Genomic DNA, 15,305 nt, shown 5'->3' with positions numbered 1-15,305 from the left:
CATTTCTTGTTTTTGTTTCTGAAAAGGCTAGGGTTGTTTTCCTTGGAGCAGAGAAGGCTGAGGGGGGACCTGATTGAGGTGTGCAAGATTATGAGGAGCATTGATAGGTTAGATAGGAAGAAATGTTTTCCCTTGGCGGAGGGATCAATAACCAAGGGCATAGATTTAAGGTAAGGGGCAGGATGTTTAGAGGGGAGTTGAGGAAAAACTTTTTCACCCCGAGGGTGATTGGAATCTGGAACACACTGCCTGAAGGGGTGGTAGAGGCAGGAACCCTCGCAACATTTAAGAGGTATTTAGATGAGCACTTGAAACGCCATAGCATACAAGGCGATGGGCCAAGTGCGGGAACATGGGATTAGATTGGATGGGTGCTTGATGGTTGGCGCAGGCCAAAGGGTATGTTTCTGTGCTGCAAAATTCTATGACTCTATGACTCTAGAAGTGTAAAGTGATTCATTCTGGAAGGAAGAACGCAGAGGGACAAGACAAAATAAAGGGTACAATCTAAAGAGGGTGCAGGAGTAGAGGGACCTGTGGGTACATGTGCACAAATCATTGACTATGGCAGGGCAGGTTGAGAAAGCGGTTGATAAGGTATACGGGATCCTGGGCTTTTTAAATAGAGGCGGAGGGTACAAAAAAAGGACATTATGCTGAACCTGCATGAGATACTGGTCTCATACAATATTGGAGGATTGTGTCCAATTCTAGGCAACAGACATTAGGAAGGATGTGAGGGATCAGAGAGGGAGCAGAAATGATTCACGAGAGTAGTTCCAGGGATGAAACCTTTCAGCTACGTGGATAGATTGGAGAAGTTGGGACTGTTTTCCTTGGAGAAGAGAAGGTTGAGAGAAGATTTGATCAAGGTATTCAAAATCATGAGAGGTCTGGACAGAGTAGATGGAGAGAAACTGTGCCCATTGGTGGAAGGATCCAGAACCAGAGGACACCAGTTTAAGGTGATTGGCAAAAGAACCAAAGGTGACATGAGGAAAGACATTTTTACACAGCAAGTGGTTAGGATCTGGAATACGGTGCCTGAGATTGTGGCAAAGGCAGATTCAGTTGAGGCCTTCAAAAGAGAATTGGATAATCTGAAGAGAAAAATGTGCAGGGCTACGGGGAAAGGGTTGGGGAGTGGGACTAGCTGAGTTGCTCTTGCAGAGAGCCAGCACAGACACGATGGGCTGAATGGCCTCCTTCTGTGCTCTAACCATTCTATAATTCTATGAAATTGCAGCGACTGTAGAAGAGGGCAACTCCCCACATTGTCCGGCATCTATGCAATTCTACATAACTGGCGCTGGGAAATAAAAGCTGTCCTTGCTAGTGATGCCAAAATCCCTGAATGAATGAGAAAAACTGGTGCATCTCAAACCTAACCAATGAGCCTACATCCTTCTGACCCCTGCCTCTCTAATCCTCCCAGCCTTTTCTGTTTCCAGTGTGGTCCCTCGCTGTTCATGGTATATATCAATGATTTAAATTTATATGTAGGGGCATGATTAAGAAGTTTGTAGATTATATAAAAATTGGCCATGTGGTTGATCGTGAGGAAGAAAGCTGTAGACTGCAGGAAGATATCAATGGACTGGGCAGGTGGGTAGAAAGTGGCAAATGAAATTCAGTCCAGAGAAATGTGAGGTAATGTATTTGGGGATGAAGTGATTTATGACTTTAACCCCTTATAGGGACTAAACCAAATCAGGCATACATGCCGATGAATCTCCTTTACTTAAGTTCAAAACAGGCAAACTCTTATAAACACTTATTTGGGTCCAAAGAATTGAACTAGTTTTCCCTCAAAGAAAGAAAGCTAACAGAGAATATTACCATCTTTCGGATAGCCTATTTTTTAATAATTATGGCTAAGTCATAAATATCCCAGATATTATAAGGGTCTGGGAAACTCTCTTCAATACGTACCTCTCCACTTAAAGAGACACAGAGAGGGGGTTCTTGTAGTTGTATACAGAACACTGCACGAGATGATTTATTGACTTTTATATATTTATTAAAGAATTTAACATGCAATACACTTTTAAGTGAATAAGTATGCTACAATATCAAAGATTACTAAGAAATGTAAAACATAATCTTATTTCTAAAATGGAATCCAAAAGTTCGACCTTGACAATGTTACAGCAAAATGTCTTAGAATATCCATCAAAATTCAAAGTAAACTGTTACCTTAAATTCCCCGAGTAAGCCTCCTGCTTAACAAAACAAAACACTCTCAGTTAAGAGCAGAATTCTCTTGTCATGCAGTCAGCCGTTTTTACCATAGGTTGAGAAGCATTAATGAGGAATTTCAACACCCCTGATTTTTCGATTCAACACTCTCACGTTTTTTTTTCTTTGGCCTCCTTGTCTCGAGAGACAATGGGTAAGCGCCTGGAGGTGGTCAGTGGTTTGTGGAGCAGCGCCTGGAGTGGCTATAAAGGCCAATTCTAGAGTGACAGACTCTTCCACAAGCACGGCTGTTACACAGTTGGCTCTCTCCTTGCACTTCTGTCTTTTTTCCTGCCAACTGCTAAGTCTCTTCAACTCGCCACTCTTTAGCCCCGCCTTTATGGCTATCCGACAGCTCTGGCGATCGCTGGCAACTGGCTCCCATGACTAGTGCTGAATGTCACAGGACGTCATGTCACTTTTGCGGACGTCTTTATAGCGGAGACATGGACATCCCCTGGATCTGATATCAGTGAGGAGCTCGCTGTACAATGTGTCCTTGGGGATCCTGCCATCTTCCATGCGGCTCACATGGCCAAGCCATCTCAGTAGGGTGTATATGCTGGGGATGTTGGCTGCCTCGAGGACTTCTGCCTTGGAAATATGGGCCTGCCACCTGATGCCAAGGATTCTTCGGAGGCAGCAAAGATGGAATGAATTGAGACGTCGCTCTTGGCTGACATATGTTGTCCAGGCCTCGCTGCCGTAGAGGAAGGTACTGAGGACACAGGCTTGATACACTCGGACTTTTGTGTTCCGTGTCAGTGCGCCATTTTACCACACTCTCTTGGCCAGTCTGGACATAGCAGCAGACGCCCTTCCCATGCGCTTGTTGATTTCTGCATCTAGAGACAGGTTACTGGTGATAGTTGAGCCTAGGTAGGTGAACTCTTGAACTACTTCCAGAGCGTGGTCACCAATATTGATGGATGGAGCATTTCTGACGTCCTGCCCCATGATGTTCGTTTTCTTGAGGCTGATGGTTATGCCAAATTCGTTGCAGGCTGCCGCAATCCTGTCGATGAGTCTCTGCAGACACTCTTCAGTGTGAGATGTTAATGCAGCATCGTCAGCAACGAGGAATTCCCTGATGAGGACTTTCCATACTTTGGTCTTCGCTCTTAGACGGGCAAGGTTGAACAACCTGCCATCTGATCTTGTGTGGAGGAAAATTCCTTCTTCAGAGGACTTGAACGCATGTGAAAGCAGCAGGGAGAAGAAAATCCCAAAAAGTGTGGTTGCGAGAACACAGCCCTGTTTCACACCACTCAGGATAGGAAAGGGCTCTGACGAGGAGCCACCATGTTGAATTGTGCCTTTCATATTGTCATGGAATGAGGTGATGATACTTAGTAGCTTTGGTGGACATCCGATCTTTGCTAGTAGTCTGAAGAGACCATGTCTGCTGATGATGTCAAAGGCTTTGGTGAGATCAATGAAAGCAATGCAGAGGGGCATCTGTTGTTCACGGCAATTCTCCTGTAGCTGGCGAAGGGAGAACAGCATGTCAATGGTGGATCTCTCTGCTCGAAAGCCACATTGTGCCTCAGGGTAGACACGCTCAGCCAGCTTCTGGAACCTGTTTAAAACTACTCGAGTGAAGACTTTCCCCACTATGCTGAGCAGGGAGATTCCACGGTAGTTGTTGCAGTCACCGCCGTCACCCTTGTTCTTATAGAGGGTGATGATATTGGCATCGCACATGTCCTGTGGTACTGCTCCCTTGTCCCAGCACAGGCAAAGCAGTTCATGGAGTGCTGAAAGTATAGCAGGCTTGGCACTCATGATGATTTCAGGGGTAATGCCGTCCTTTCCAGGGGCTTTTCCACTGGCTAGAGAATCAATGGCATCACTGAGTTCCGATTTTGTTGGCTGTTCATCCAGCTCATCCATGACTGGCAGAGACTGGGCTGCATTGAGGGCAGTCTCAGTGACAACATTTTCCCTGGAGTACAGTTCTAGGTAGTGTTCCACCCAGCAGTCCATTTGCTTGCATTGGTCAGTGATCGTGTCCCCTGATTTAGATTTGAGGGGGGCGATCTTCTTGATGGTTGGCCCAAAAGCTCTCTTAATGCCATCATACATTCCTCTGATGTTTCCGGTGTCAGAGGCCAGCTGAATACGACTGCATAGGTGTTGCCAGTAGTCATTTGCACAGCGCCAGGCTGTTCTTTGTGTAGCGCTTCTGGCTACTTTAAGTGCTGCGGATGTTAACTCGCTGGGGGCTTTCTTGTAGTTCAACAGTGCAATGCGCTTAGCGGCTATGACTGGTTCCAGCTCTTCAAAGTGAGATTGAACCCAGTCTGCATTCTGCTTCACACATTTGCACTCTCACATTTATACTGTTTCTAATCTATTAACTCATCTTTTGGAATGTAGGTGTTACCTTTCTGTGCGTGTTTTCCCCGCTTTCATTGTCCATATATGGTAATATCATTAACTACTTATTCCCAATTAATTATCTGCTGAAAATTCCCTTCCCATGAAGTTGTGAGCTTTTATCTGGTCAAAATGTTTGTGGTGTTTTATAGTAACACTAAGACTTAACTTTATAAATGTGTTTTATACTTAAATGATTTTTAGTTAAATTTGTGCAGTAACTGTTTTGCCCTTTTTGGGTCAAATTGAGTTTACTTGGCATCCGTGTTTTGTTGGTAACATTCCATTTTGTGATTGATCATCTGTGATGGTTCTTTGATGGTACCTTGTACCATCTCTTTAAGTCAATCTGTCTATATCATTAACATTATCAACTAATTAGGATTATAGTTATCAGTATGGACCATGTATAGCCTGTCTCATTTAACTTAAAAGGCGTTTTTTTAATTATTCATTTGTGGGATGTGGGCGTCGCTGGCCAGGCCAGCATTTATTGCCCATCCCTAATTGCCCTTGAGAAGGTGGTGGTGAGCTGCCTTCTTGAACCACTGCAGTCCATGTGAGGTAGGTACACCAACAGTGCTGTTAGGAAGGGAGTTCCAGGATTTTGACCCAGTGACAGTGAAGGAACGGTGATATAGTTCCAAGTCAGGATGCTGTGTGGCATGGAGGGGGAACTTGCAGGTGGTGGTGTTCCCATGCATTTGCTACCCTTGTCCTTCTAGTTGGTAGAGGTCGCAGGTTTGGAAGGTGCTGTCTAAGGAGCCTTGGTGCATTGCTGCAGTGCATCTTGTAGATGGTACACACTGCTGCCACTGTGCATCTGTCGTGGAGGGAGTGAATGTTTGTGGATGGGGTGCCAATCAAGCGGGCTGCTTTGTCCTGGATGGTGTCGAGCTTCTTGAGTGTTGTTGGAGCTGCACCCATCCAGACTAGTGGAGAGTATTCCATCACACTCCTGACTTGTGCCTTGTAGATGGTGGACAGGCTTTGGGGAGTCAGGAGGTGAGATACTCGCCGCAGGATTTCTTGCCTCTGACCTGCTCTTGTTGCCACGGTATTTATATGGCCACTCCAGTTCAGTTTCTGGTCAATGGTAACCTCCAGGATGTTGATAGTGAGGGATTCAGTGATGGTAATTCCATTGAATGTCAAGGGGAGATGGTTAGATTCTCTGTTGTTGGAGATGGTCATTGGTGGCACTTGTGTGGCGTAAATGTTACTTGCCACTTATCAGCGCAAGCCTGGATATTGTCCAGGTCTTGGCTGCATTTCTACACGGACTGCTTCAGTATCTGAGGAGTCACGAATGGTGCTGAACATTGTGCAATCATCAGTGAACATCACCACTTCTGACCTTATGATTGAAGGAAGGTCATTGAAGCAGCTGAAGGTGGTTGGGCCTAGGACACTACCCTGAGGAACTCCTGCAGTGATGTCCTGGAGCTCAGATGATTGACCTCCAACAACCACAACCATCTTCCTTTGCGCTAGGTATGACACCAACCAGCGGAGAGTTTCCCCCTGACTCCCATTGACTTCAGTTTTTCTAGTGCTCCTTGATGCCATACTCGGTCAAATGCTGCCTTGATGTCAAGGGCAGTCACTCTCACCTCATCTCTTGAGTTCAGCTCTTTTGTCCATGTTTGAACCAAGGCTGTAATGAGGTCAGGAGCTGAGTGGCCCTGGCGGAACCCAAAATGAGCGTCACTGAGCAGGTTATTGCTAAGCAAGTGCTGCTTGATGGCACTGTTGATGACACCTTCCATCACTTTATTGATGATTGAGAATAGACTGATGGGGCAGTAATTGGCTGGGTTGGATTTGTCCTGTTTTTGTGTACAGGACATACCTGGGCAATTTTCCACATTGCTGGGGAAATGCCAGTGTTGTAGCTGTACTAGAACAGCTAGGGGCACGGGCAAGTTCTGGAGCATAGGTCTCAGTACAATTGCCGGAATATTGTCAGGGCCCATAGCCTTTGCAGTATCCAGTGCCTTCAGTTGTTTCTTGATATCACACGGAGTGAATCGAATTGGCTGAAGTCTGGCATCTGTGATGCGGGGGTCTTCAGGAGGAGGCCGAGATGGATCATCAACTCAGCACTTCTGGCTGAAGATTGTTGCAAATGCTTCAGCCTTATCTTTCGCACTGATGTGCTGGGCTCCCCCATCATTGAGGATGGGGATATTTGTGGAGTCACCTCCTCCAGTTACTTGTTTAATTGTCCACTACCATTCACGGCTGGATGTGGCAGGACTGCAGAGCTTAGATCTGATCCATTGGTTATGGGATCGCTTAGCTCTGTCTATCGCACGCTGCTTACGCAGTTTTGCATGCAGATAGTCCTGTGTTGTAGCTTCACCAGGTTTACACCTCATTTTGAGGTATGAATGGTACTGCTCCTGGCATGCCCTCCTGCACTCTTCATTGAACCAGGGTTGGTCTCCTGGCTTGTTGGTAATGGTAGAGTGGGGGATATGCCGGGCCATGTGGTTACAGATTGCGGATGAGTACAATTCTGCTACTGCTGATGGCCCACAGTGCCTCATGGATGCCCAGTTTTGCATTGCTAGATCTGTTTGAAATCCATCCCATTTAGCACAGTGATAGTGCCACACAACACGATGGAGGGTATCCTCAATGTGAAGCAGGATTTTGTCTCCGCAAGGACTGTGTGGTGGTCACTCCTACCAGTACTGTCATGGACTGATGCATCTGCGGCAGGCAGATCGGTGAGGATGAGGTCAAGTATGATTTTCCCTCTTGTTGGTTCCCTCACCACCTGCCGCATACCCAGTCTAGCAGCTATGTCCTTTAGGACTCGGCCAGCTCGGTCAGTAGTGGTGCTACCGAGCCACTCTTGGTGATGGGCATTGAAGTCCCCCACCCATTCTGTGCCCTTGTCACCCTCAGTGCTTCCTCCAAGTGTTGGTCAACATGGAGGAGTACTGAGTCATCAGCTGAGGGGCGGGGCAGTAGGTGGTAATCAGCAGGAGATTTCCTTGCCCATGTTTGACCTGATACCATGAGACATCATGGGGTCCAGAGTCAATGTTGAGGACTCCCAGGGCAACTCCCTCCCGAATGTACGACTGTATACCACTGTGCCGCCACCTCTGCTGGGTCTGTCCTGCCGGTGGGACAGGACATACCCGGGGATGGTGATGGCAGTGTCTGGGACATTGTCTGTAAGGTATAATTCAGTGAGTATGACTATGTCAGGCTGGTATCTGGTTCACATTCCATTGTAACAGGGATGTTCCTGGATTTTTTACTTTGCCCTGAAAGGGGATTTCAGCGTGTCTTGAAAACTGACCATTTATTCAATCTTTAATTCTAAAAGGTATAATATATTAACTATATCTAAATTCTACCTAATTAAGCCTATTATACCGATATTTCATCACAGGGAGGACAAACAAGGTTAAAGAATACGTAATAAATGTTTGGATACTGAAAAGTAAGCAACAGCGGGACCTTGGAGTGCATGTCCACAGATCCCTGAAGGCAGCAGAACAAGTAGATAAGGTGGTGAAGGCGTAGAGGATACCTCCCTTCATTAGCCAGGCATTGAATCTAAGAGTAGGGAGGTTGTGGATAGGAAGGACCTATTTCCCTTAGCAGAGAAATAATAAACACGGGGCATAGATTTAAAGTAACTGGTAGAAGGATTAGAGAGGAGTTGAGGAGAATCTTTGAGGATTTTGGGGTGTGAAATGTGCTCCCTGGAAGGGCGGTAGAGGCAGAAACCCTCATAACTTTTAAAATGTATGTTATGACCAGGTGAGAAAGGGGTCTAGGGGTTCCCTCTCAGCCTTTTACTGGTTTTACTGTAACAGGGTTTAATTTTTAAAACACCGCGTTTTAGCTTCCCCCTCAGTGAATCCTGTTCACTGCTCTCCAATTGTAAGGCAAAGAAATCAACCAGACAGGTTTTCTTAGATTTAAACATGGTACAAGTTTATTAACCTTAAAACTCTAATTCGGTTAAAATTACTACGAATACATGACGCGACCACGCTAGCGTGCATACGCGATAAACACACGCAGATAGAGACAGAAGAAGAGAAAGAATAAAGGAGAAAAGATTGAAGCAATAGCTGGAGTTCATTTACTGTCTTTTGAGTTTGATGTAGAGTCTTTGATTGCAGTTAAATCTTGCTGTTTCGTTGGGGCCCAGTGCAAGTTTTCAAACTTGTTTCGATGTAGGAGACTTCTCTCTTGAGTTTTAAGAGGCTTCAGTGGATCTGGAAATTCGTGTGAGAGAGAGAGAGAGAGAGCCAGGGAGAGATCTTCCCTCTCTTTTGTCTTCAAATTGCACTCTTACTCAAACTGTTCTGGGAACACAATTCAAAACCAAACCTGGGCCAGCAGGTTAGTCATGTGAACAGCTATTTTTAACAAACTCTCCTGCATTTTTGTGGAGTCTCCATCTTAGCAGACGCCCTCAGTGGAGGGGAATGAAATGCTGGGTTTTTACACATTCAGTCTCTGGTGATCAAAATTTATTTGGGTTAATTGGACCAGGGAGCAGTTCCATTGTCTTCTCCAGGCAACTGTCTCTTAGAATGCAAATGTTTCCAGCCACTGCTGTGATCTCCTTAAACAAGTCATCTTTTCAACAGTTTACAATTAGTGTTTCATATGATGAAAATAATATGCCTCATTCTTGGCAGGTGGGGTTTTCATGACAAGTATTTGGATTTGCATTTGAGATGCTGTAACCTACAGGACTGTGGACCAAGAGCTGGAAAGTGGGATTAGTCTGGATAGCTCTTTTTCGGCCAGCACAGGAAACAATGGGCCGAATGGCCTCCTTCTGTGCCTATGCTTCTATGTTTCAGTCCTCAGCCACCACATTCTGCCTCATTTCCCTATGTCCGACCACCCTAGGCAAATTCTCCGTGGCTCCTTTTACACATAATGAGTGAAGGAACAGAAAGAATTTCACGGACTGACCGGAAAACAGGTCAATATTCCTCTCTCAGCCAATACTACCTAAACCAGATCAACTGGTCATTAAACTCATCGTTGTTTCTGGGCCTTGCTGTTTTGTCAATCGCCTGCCATGTTTGACAATGTCACAACGACTGCACATCGAAAGGACTGTGTTGGTTGTGAAGCATTTGGGACGTCCTGAGGATGTGAAAGATGCCGCCTGGATAATTGGCAAAATACTTGTAGAGGAAAAAGATTGCAGGGTTATGGGGAAACAGCATGGGAGTAGCATTAATTGAATGGCTCTACTAAAGAGCTGGCGTAGACACGATGGGCCGAATTGCCTCCTTCCGTATTGTATCATTCTATGATTCCGCATTAATGTAAGTTTGTTGTTTTGTCACATTTTCCAGTGAGAGTAAGAGAATGGGGAAAAGATTCAGAGATGCATCAACACATAGACAGCACCATGAGAAAAACGTCGAGTCATACAGTGAGTGATGCAAATAAATAGCTAAGAATAAGTAAACTCAATCTCCAAAACATTAATGATTAATCAAGAATATACCACGTTAGACAATGGAATTAGACTGATTCAGTCACTCTAAAGTTGGCATCTTTCCATCTATGAAAGACACCCAGCAAACAATCCATTTAGGTGGGGTGTCTTCTCTTGCTGCACCTTTGCTGATGGCTGTGAAGGCCAATCCTTGAGAGGCAGGTTCTGCTACAAGTGCTGCACATGAAGCTGTCAAGTGAAGCTGTAAGTTGTTGTTTTTGACGTTGGCGCCTGTTGCCAAGCTGCTGTAACAACTGGTCGTCGTGGTAGTGTACACCAGTCCACAGGATGTGTCGCCATTTCCCTCTATCACCAGCTAGTGACTCCCAGGTGCAATTGTCAACATTCAGGGCCTTCACGTCACGCTTGCTAGCATCCTTGAAGCGGAGCTTTGGGTGCCCCACTGGTCATCTGGTCCCGGCTACCTCACCATACAGAAGGTATAAAACAGTCCTGATAATATTGCAATGTGTGTGCATCACAGCCCAAGTGTTATAAAACACCCTCGGACCCAGGGTGGGAAATATCACAGAAGATCTGTTGGTATTTTTCAGTTCTTTATCATTCCTATTTTTCGATAGTTTTGGTTATACTTTTTGCCTTTCTGGGTCCTGAATCTCGCTGAATCTCTCCATCGTGCCTGCTTCATCTTGGCCTCTTCTTCATCCCTCCAGGCAGCAGTCTCTTCTCACATCGCTGGTCCTCCTGTCAGTCTGTTACCTGATCCTCCTCTACCCAGCCTACCACAAACAGCAGGATATCTGGAGATACCACACCATGACGCAGGATTACATTGAGGTATGTTGCAGACTCAGGATTGGCCAGTGAGGGTGATGAGGGTGCAGGTGGTGTGGGTGAGAGTGAGGGGAAGAATGAGGGTGAGGACAGAGGTACTGAGGCACAGTCTGTAGCTGGTGTGAATGTTTAGGTTTGGAACTGGATACAATTGGGAGAAAGGCTCGGGGCCCAGAATTTCAGGCCTGGTTGTGCTGTCCCAGGGAGTGGAGCTGTGGGACACCCACCCTCGCAATCAGTGTGACAGAAAACCCAATCTGAAATTCCAGGCTCAGCAAATTTACATATCACTGGCAGGAGAATGGTACCAGACCTGCCCAGTAGTTACCCAATTATGCCAAGAGACCCAAAGATTATGGGTGCTGGGGGGTTGAGCAGAGATCTGATGGGGGAGTGGAATATAGGAACATGAGGAGGCCATTCAGCCCTTCGAGCCTGTTCCACCCACTCAGATGATGGCTGATCTGGGTTCTGTGGGGCAACACAGGCTGATACCCTCAAGGAGTCCCTTACAGGATGCCAACAGGAAGACGCAGATATTGAGAAAGATGGTCCTGAGAGACACAACTTCAATATCTGGTACTGTCAGCTAACGTGAGAGAAGGGCCATGCAACAAATGTCTCTTGCTTTCCACCCCAACACCACCCCCCTCCCCACCCACACTTCCCTCACCCCAACCTTCCCCTTCTATTTCTGCTTTCAGACCCCCAGGAGCTGCCAGCAACCCAGCCACAGAAGGAGGGCAGAGAGCAACATCACAGCACTAATGAACAGTTTCCATTACTCATGGCATTCACAGCTGGCAGCTCAGATACTCGCAAATTTTAGAGGCTAGTATAAAGTCAGGATCAGCACGTGGTGAGTCACCGGGCACGTGCGAGCTGCAGCCAGGGCAGGGGGAAAGGATAGCTCGTGTGCCAGCGCACTGGAGGGCAAGCTCGCAGACGGGTTCTGCTGCAGAGGACTCAGATGAGGATCTCAGTGGAATGGCATACAGGAGAATGCTGAATGGGCGTGCACACCGAGATGCTGGGTGCATTGGCAGGCTTGGCGGACAGCCTCCTGCCACTGTCAAGGAGCATGGAGGAGTCCAGTTGGTAGAGGACATGGCGCAGAGATTCCCCTTCTCCACTGCCTCTGCTCCATCTCCCTGCTGTCCCGCAGATGCAGAGGCACTGCCCCCCACCTGTTGCAGCCTTTATGTGGGCAGGTCACCAGATGCTCTGCCCTCTCTGTGAGGATGCAGCAACACTCCCTACCAAATCCAGGAACTCACCACAACACCTCCAACAACAGGACACCCGCACGAGTACCTTCTCAAGTTGGTGTGCTACACAGACCATGCTGCAATCAGGTGATAGTGAAGCCTGCCGCCCCAGAAGGACAATCGGCTTCAATAGTTGTGCCTCCAGCAGCACCACTGACCCGGATTTTGCACCCTGCTGGTTTAATTTACCCCACTCAGCACCTAACCATAAATTAGACCAGTGGATCCTGGGGATGAATTGTCAGAATTTAGCAGTGATTATTTCATCCTGGTCTAAACCAATGTTCCCACTAATTATTCTTTGTTGTTTGCAGTCAGTTTGTTGTACTCCGCGGAACATTCTGGATTGCTGTGCAACAGTGCACATGCACAGTTTAGAAGGAACATTGATCTAAACCCATCTTTTTGCCTGAGATATGGGATAGGGGGGAGGTAGAAGATCAGCCATGATTTTATTGAATGATGGAACAGGTTCAAGGGGCTGAATGGCCTACTCCTGCTCCAGTTTGTTATATTGGATGCTTGTGTACACCTACACATTGAAAGACAGCAGACCTTAACGGAAATATCCTTTATCTTTCTTTAGCGACTCCACAATCAAAGTCAAAGGATAATTTCCAGCCCTTGCAAAGCGAACTCCAGCCAGTCCAAACTCTCTGTGCTGTATCCAGGGAAACTGCTCCACACGATTCCTGTGTTTGTACAGAAAGGCATGATCCCGCCTCCGGGCACCGCACTTTACAAACCACCTTTGGGGTTCAGAGGTTGTGAGAAGCAACTCCAGGAAATCATGGATCTGTTGCCACAAGCAGGGCTTTCGGAGAACATGGCAACATCCAGCTGCAAGAAGTGTATTGTGGTGGGGAATGGTGGTATTCTGCGAGGCAGCAGGCTTGGGGCCTTCATTGACCAACATAACATCGTTATCAGGTGACCAAAATTTCAGTTTGTTAAGGTACAGGTAGAGCCCTAAGACCTAATTATTAACTAAAGAATCTTTGTATTTACAGCCTTCAGGACTCAACATCGAGTTCAATACTTAGTTTAATTTAGAGATACAGCACTGAAACAGGCCCTTCGGCCCACCGAGTCTGTGCCGACCATCAATCACCCATCTATACTAACCCTACACTAATCCCATATTCCTACCACATCCCCACCTGTCCCTATATTTCCCTACCTATACTAGGGGCAATTTATAATGGCCAATTAACCTAGCAACCTGCAAGTCTTTGGCATGTGGGAGGAAACCACAGCACCCGGAGGAAACCCACGCAGACACAGGGAGAACTTGCAAACTCCACACAGGCAGTACCTGGAATTGAACCCGGGTCGCTGGAGCTGTGGGGCTGCGGTGCTAACCACTGCACCACTGTGCCGCCCCTACTCTCAGGTCATAACCATTGCTCCCAATCTTTCAGACAGCAGGCACTCGAGACCCATCTTTTGTTTCTCCACTTGACCCATCACCATCTCCTTTTGCCTTGCACCAGCATCCCTTTAGCTATTTAATCTCTCCTGCCTTCCATCCTATCACACCTTCCCTTTTGTTCTTTAGCCCAGCCTCCCCCTTTCTCTGCCTCTGTACTTGCTTAAAATCTGCTACATCTCTAACTTTTTCCATTTCTGACGAAAGGTCACAGACCTGAAACATTACATAAGAAATAATGAGTAGGCCATTCAGCCCCTTGAGCCTCCTCCCCCATTCAATAAGATCAGGGCTGATCTACTTTAACTCCACCTTTTTCTGCCCAGGCCCCATATCCCATTAACTGTTTCTCTCTCCGCCGATGCTGCCTGATCTGTTGAGTATTTCCAGCATTTTCTGTTTTTATTTCAGATTTCCAGCATCCTCAGTATTTTGCAACAAACTGATTTCCCTTTTCATTCCAAACATTTGTTTCCTGTCAGTAACTCTTAACCCTGGAAAGCCCGAGTGTGTTCTTGACTTGAATACTTTTTCCACATCTGGGGAGGCTCTGACTTTCTACTCCTGAACATGATATTATCATGCTAGGCCCCCACCTGCCAAGAATGAGGCACATTCATTTTGCCAAGAACATTGATTTTTAACTGTTGTTTGGAGCAAGGAAATGATTTGTTAAACAGATAAGCCATGGCTAGAAAATACATTTGCATATTAACAGTGCTTGTGTAGACAAAGGACCATTCCCTGACACATTCAACCCACAATGGACCTTGATCACCAGGTATTGTGTGTAAGAGGAGTATTCCAGAGACTGCTAAGGTGATACAATCCAGGATTGGTTAGGCCAGCTGGTCACATGACTGACGAGCTGTTCCAGGGTTTTGAACTAGCCACAGAGAGTTTGAAAAGAAAGACTGTTTGCTCCTGGACTGAGAAGATCTCTCCTGTCTGCTCCCATCTCTTTCTCACAAGTCTCTGAATCCAGTGAGGGCACATGTACCCCAAGAGAGAAAAGTCTCCTACAGCGAACAAGGTTTAAGAATAATACTGGGCCCCAACGAAAAGCAAGATCTATCTACAATCAAGGACTCTACAGTGAACTCGAAGAACCGTAACAAAAACTCTTCAGATATTGTCTCAAACGTTTCCACTTTATTTTTCTTCTGCTCTTTTCTGTCTCTATTTGCATGTGTATATGCATATACATGCTAGTGTGGGGCGCGTTGTGTATCCATAGGCATCAACTGAATTAGAGTTTAAGCTTAATAAATTTCAACTTTTCTTCTTTAAATCTAAAAAAGCTTGTTTGTGCTGTTTTCTTTGCCTTATCATTGGAAAGCGGTGAACAAGGATTCACCAAGGGGGGAGCTAAAAACGCAGTGTGTTTAAAATTAAACTCTGTTACGCTAAGACCAGGTGAAGACTGAGAGGGAACCCTAGATACCCTTCTCACCTGGTTGTAACAATACAATAAATAGTTTTTGTCTGACAAGCGATCCTCACATTTCCAACTTCTCTCTCCATCACAGACTTCCTTCTGTCCCCTTGTTTTATCAATGTGACAATGGCTAGAGCTTTGCTGAACTTCCTTCTGCTGTTCCTCCTGAGTGCTCCATCAACTCTTCCTCCTCCCTGTGGAAGTTAATCGAGAGTCAATGACCTGGAAATGCAGGAATGCCCATTGTCGGGTGTGGGT

At 46.2% G+C, this 15,305-nt stretch overlaps 1 protein-coding gene across 5 annotated transcripts in view; it reads left to right on the top strand.

Moving 5' to 3' along the window:
- st3gal7 (ST3 beta-galactoside alpha-2,3-sialyltransferase 7) overlaps positions 1 to 15,305 on the top strand; it is a 46,698-nt gene that overhangs the window by 17,192 nt on the left and 14,201 nt on the right. For 2 of the 5 annotated variants that reach the window (XM_068053158.1, XM_068053157.1), the window contains exons 3-5: positions 9,972 to 10,051; positions 10,792 to 10,915; positions 12,767 to 13,110. In XM_068053158.1, the coding sequence (XP_067909259.1) occupies positions 10,895 to 10,915; positions 12,767 to 13,110 (365 nt within the window). In that variant the 5' untranslated portion in view covers positions 9,972 to 10,051; positions 10,792 to 10,894. Of the gene's footprint in view, positions 1 to 8,976; positions 8,995 to 9,971; positions 10,052 to 10,791; positions 10,916 to 12,766; positions 13,111 to 15,305 lie in introns of those variants that run through there. The other 3 variants (XM_068053156.1, XM_068053155.1, XM_068053159.1) reach the window with 2 other exon arrangements.

This window comes from Heterodontus francisci, chromosome 20, assembly GCF_036365525.1.
Source record: "Heterodontus francisci isolate sHetFra1 chromosome 20, sHetFra1.hap1, whole genome shotgun sequence".
Lineage (NCBI taxonomy): Eukaryota > Metazoa > Chordata > Chondrichthyes > Heterodontiformes > Heterodontidae > Heterodontus > Heterodontus francisci.
The sequence above is the reverse complement of the archived record's forward strand: the minus strand, read 5'-3'. Positions and strand labels throughout refer to the sequence as shown.